This window comes from Elephantulus edwardii, unplaced genomic scaffold (genome assembly GCF_000299155.1).
Source record: "Elephantulus edwardii isolate Elephantulus edwardi_28Jun2011 unplaced genomic scaffold, EleEdw1.0 scaffold00116, whole genome shotgun sequence".
In the NCBI taxonomy this organism is placed as follows: domain Eukaryota; kingdom Metazoa; phylum Chordata; class Mammalia; order Macroscelidea; family Macroscelididae; genus Elephantulus; species Elephantulus edwardii.
In genome coordinates, this window is record NW_006399866.1 from 11,468,816 (window position 1) to 11,473,587 (window position 4,772).

The 4,772-nt window shown below is 39.9% G+C and overlaps 1 protein-coding gene across 1 annotated transcript; it reads right to left on the reverse strand.

Annotated features, from left to right (window-relative positions):
* Positions 1-305: 305 nt before the first annotated feature.
* LOC102849918 (olfactory receptor 1N1-like) lies at positions 306-1,148 on the reverse strand. Its single transcript, XM_006892626.1, has one exon. The coding sequence runs from the start codon at positions 1,146-1,148 to the stop codon at positions 306-308; it is 843 nt and encodes a 280-aa protein (XP_006892688.1).
* Positions 1,149-4,772: the final 3,624 nt, after the last annotated feature.

The following is a 4,772-nucleotide window of genomic DNA, read 5'->3' on the forward strand; positions in this document are numbered from 1 at the left end:
TAGGTTTTCTCTGAGGTAATTCTTTTAGTGATTCCTCACTTTCCGTGTTAAATCTACTTGCAGATATATACCTACTAAATCAAGTCACCTTGTAGAGATTGCTACCACTCTCCATCTCCAGTCTGCAGCTCTGTCTGTGGCCACTTGGCTTCTATTCCTGTCATGTCATGTAAAGTACCTATTTTTTTTTTATTCAACTTTCTTGTGATACCCAGCATCCACTCTGTAGTGAATGCCAGCTTTTCTGCATTATAATGGAGAAGTAATTTCCAATAACCTAGGTTTCTTGTCTTGTGAAAGACTCTTTATGGAGCAGAACATCTTTCACAACCAAGGAGTCTCCATAAAGCCCGCTTCATGTCCTTGTTCCTCAGGCTGTAGATAAAGGGGTTGAGCATGGGCGTGACCATTGTGTACATCACAGATGCCACTATTCCAGTATTTGGTGAATAAGAGGATGATGGCTGAAAATAGACCAGAAAGACGGTTCCATAGAATAGAGTGACCACTGTCAGGTGAGAGCCACAGGTAGAGAAGACTTTTTGTTTCCCCATAGCAGAGGGCACCCCAAGGATGGTGCGTATGATGTGGGCATAAGATGTCAGGACACATGTAAGTGGGACCACGCCTGACAAGGCTGCCTCACTGAACATCATAACTTGAAAGATATGAGTGTCGGAACAGGCAAGCTTGAGGAGAGGAAGAAGATCACAGAAAAAGTGTGAGATAGACCGGGAGGCACAGAAGGAGAATTGAGACATCAGGAGACTCAATGAGAGGGCCAGGAGGTGGGAGCAGAGCCAGGATGCTGCTACTAGCAGTAGGCAACGTTGAGGTCTCATGATTGTGGTGTAGTAGAGAGGAAGGCAAATGGCCACGTAGCGGTCATACGCCATCACAGCGAGCAGAAAATCATCCAGCAGGGCAAAGGCCATGAAAAAGTACATCTGCAGCAGGCACCCTGTGTATGAGATGGTGTAATGATGTGTCTGGATGTTCACTAGCACCTTGGGGACAATAGTGCAAGTGAAGCAGGTATCAATGAAAGACAAGTTGGCCAAGAAGAAGTACATGGGAGTGTGGAGGTGAGGGTCAGAACCAATAGCCAAGATGATGAGCAGGTTTCCCAACACTGTGACCAGGTACATGCTCAGGAAGAGCCCAAACAGGAGATACTGATGTTCCAGCTGCTCAGAGAAGCCCAGAAGGAGGAAGCCAGAGATGCTGGTTTGGTTTCTAATTTCCTTGTAAGATAGAGAAGTTAGTGGATAATCTTGTTTAAGTAAAACCAGGCTCTAAAACTTAGACAAATGTCTTTGCTTTTTTTTCCTTCTCTGTTTCTCAATGAAAAGAGTCCTATAATTCACTGTAACATGTTTCTAATTAATGCTGGATATGTAAATATATACAAATATGAATTAGCTGGATGGGAATGTAGTTTGGGTTCTTGATTACTTTGATAGGAAAGTTAACCCTGCATATTGCCCTAAATGAGGCTTAAGTGGGGTTCATACTGGTAATACTTAGAGTAAGATTTAATTAAGTAAAAAAGAATTTAGAATAAATGTTTCAACAGCATTACTTTATTGTGGAACTCATTTTGGGATCATTTGAATATTTTGGCAATAATGGAATCTTTTCTGTTTCATGTGAGTGGTCAACATGTGCATTGAAGGAGATGGAGGAGAAAACATTTCCTTATAGAGGAACCTCCTGAAACTCAGGGGTCTCTGAATATTCTGGAGTACCTTGGTTCTTTTTACTTTTAAGAACCAGTTCAAAGAATTAATATGAAAACTAGAACTTTGAAAACAGACAACATCTTTGTGGATTAGGGCATAGCATTTTCATTTTAATCTTCAAACTCAACATCAGCATCTTCAGTTTTAGATTCTGGGCCTTCCAAAGAATCCTTTCTTCACTCCTTACGCAGTGTCAGATCTTGTAGTTGTTGTCATGTGCTGTAAAGTCAGAATGAACTTATAGCTGGCCCTCCAGTAGGTTTTTCATAGGCAGTAAATTGCGTGGGAAGAGCTCTCACATCTTTTTTCCATGGAGCAGTTGGCGGATTTGACTGTGAGCCTTAGGGTTGGAAGTGCAAAGCCTTCCCACAAAGCCACCAGAGCTCTTTGTCTGACGTTTTACAATTATAAAATAATCTGAATATCTGCTTCTTAACTTTTGCACTGTGAACCTACTTTATAGGGTCATAAAGTCACAATTGAATAATAAGTGTGGGGACAATCCTTCAGTAAGTTTGTAATAGATGTTGCCATTATTCATAGCAGTTGATGAAATGTGAATGTGGGACCTAAGAATCAATGGAAAATATTGGGTAATATGCAGTTCTGTTGCCTATCTCTCTTTCCCACTTTCAGAAATGTTTACAGCCTGTGAATTTTATTTTCATTTTCTATAAGAACGATGCAGATAGTATTGCTAACTTAGGTTTACTGAAGAAACAAATGCCGTAATCTGTTGAAGTTTCTTCATGAACACTGATGTGTTCTCAAAATGAGGGAGTCTAATTTCCTCGTTTGTTGGGGTTAAGGAACAAATTCAGTGGTTTTATTACCCTAAAGTGGTTTAAAATAGTCCTTCTGGAATCAGAATTTCTGTATTTAAGATAAATCACTGCAGATTTCTGGGCTTCAATGTCCACATTTATTTATTAAATAATAACAGTAATATGATAATATTATTTTTTATTATTATTATTATCATTATTATTATTTAATTATAGAGAGAGCTCTGGTGACTTAGTGGTAAGGAGATGCACTGCCAATCCAAAGACATGTGGTTTGAATTTACTAGTTGCTCCTCAGAAAAAAGACAAGTAACCGAGACTCTTTCTTACTCGTTATACCTACCTAAATGTTTATATTTTTGAAGGTCTAGTCACCACCTTAGTAAAAGGCCCTTTAGTCAAATCAGAGGTAATAGTCTTAGGAAAAGGGGCATTGGTGGCCTAGTGGTAGGGAATTGCATTGTCAACCCAGTCGCGTGTAGTTTCAATCTACCAGCTGCTCCATGGGAGAAAGATAGGCAATCACCTCCCGTGCGCTTTACTGCCTCTGAAAACTCTGTGGAGTGTTGGTTATGAGTCGATTCTAGTAAGTAGCAATAACAACAACAATTGTATAGAGTGGTTATGAGGATCAAGTTACAAAAATACTGCTAAGTATTTTAAAACATGACTCAATGTACATCATACAATGACTACAATGTGACATTGTACTCAATGTTGTTATTGTAAGACTAGGCGCCTTGTCCTGTATCATGGTATCCTGGTCAGTTTGCACTTACATGCTATGAAGTATAATAATAATAATTCATCATAATCGTCATTATCACCATTGCCTTCAGATACTTATGACTACATTAAAACCTATTCATGGAAAAGCATTTGTTTTGGCATCTGGAAACTATATGAACACTGTTCAAATAATGTAATGCTCGGAACCACATATGTTAATAATACAAATAAATATGTCTATCTTGATCCAGTTATTCACTGGCTCAAAATTTGAAAATAAGAAAAGATATGATTGTGTTTAGTAAAACTGTGTATGGTTGTAGAGGAATCAATTACACTTTCTGAACTACTTGATATGTGAGAGTGATTCTGAGAACCACTCAATGAACTAGTGGCCTGAAAATAAACTGTGCTTTATTGTCACACAGTTGCTAGGTCTTAGTATAGAATTGGAGGAGGGTGGTCTGAAACCTACCCTCCGCAATGACCTCAGGCTGGACCACTAGAGACTTGATGAACATCAGAGTTCAGTATTCCTTATGATGATCAGAAAAGCTGGGGGGAAATGGCAAAGAAGGAAGAAGCAAAGGAAGAAAAAAGGAGAAAAAGGATAAGATCGATAGTTTTTCTGTCTCTGTCTCTCTATCTCCCTCTGTGTGGAAACTGTGTGTATACATGTGTGTTCAGGTAGATTATGCTCCATCCCTATTCTCATGCCTCAGTTCTTACCTGGAGATGCTGCTCAGACTGTGGTCCTAGAACCATGGAGATTGGATGCACTATCCTTTTGACTTTCCAAGAAGACATGGCTGGAGCTGCAAGATCTTTTCGTTTCTGTAGAAGCACCACAGACTGAAAACCTGGTACTGGAGCTGCATCTCAGGTGCAGGAATCAGAGCAGGCTTTTGATTTTTTACATGGAGTGTCTCTTGGGACTCAATCCCAGACCTCCTATTTAGATAAGATGGGGCAATTGTCCAACCTCCTAGCTTTCTTCTCTTGAGTACAGTTTACCAAGGTATCGCAGCATCAGCGATGCCTGCATTCAGAGTGATCATGGCATCCATGGTAACAACTAAGCTGTTGGTATATTTCCCTTGGATGAAGAGTAAGATAAATAAATATGTCATTCTCAGTCACAACTTTTAGATTGGTGCTGTTCACCTAGGGAATGGATAATTTCTTCCCTTCCCTTTTTAAGTTAGAGTAGTTTTATTTATAACCTTTAAGTGTCTACTATCTATTTATGGGAATTCGGTGGCCTAGTGGATAAGGAGTTGTGCTGCCAACCTAAAGGCAGGCAGTTTGAATCCTCCAACTGTTCTGTGAGTGAAAGATGGGCAATCCCCTTTCACGTGATTATAGCTTCTGAAAACCTTTGAGTCGGCTTTGACTCGACAACATGTAACAACATATTTGACAAGGAAATAAAACCTATCAAATGAGGGAGCTCTGGTGGCCTAGTGGCAAGGAGCTGCAACTACAATCCCAGAGGCGCATGGTTCGAATCCACCAG

Bases quoted from the DNA above. Each gene is read 5' to 3' on its own strand.
- LOC102849918 (XM_006892626.1), bottom strand. From the start codon at position 1,148: ATGTACCTGGTCACAGTGTTGGGAAACCTGCTCATCATCTTGGCTATT.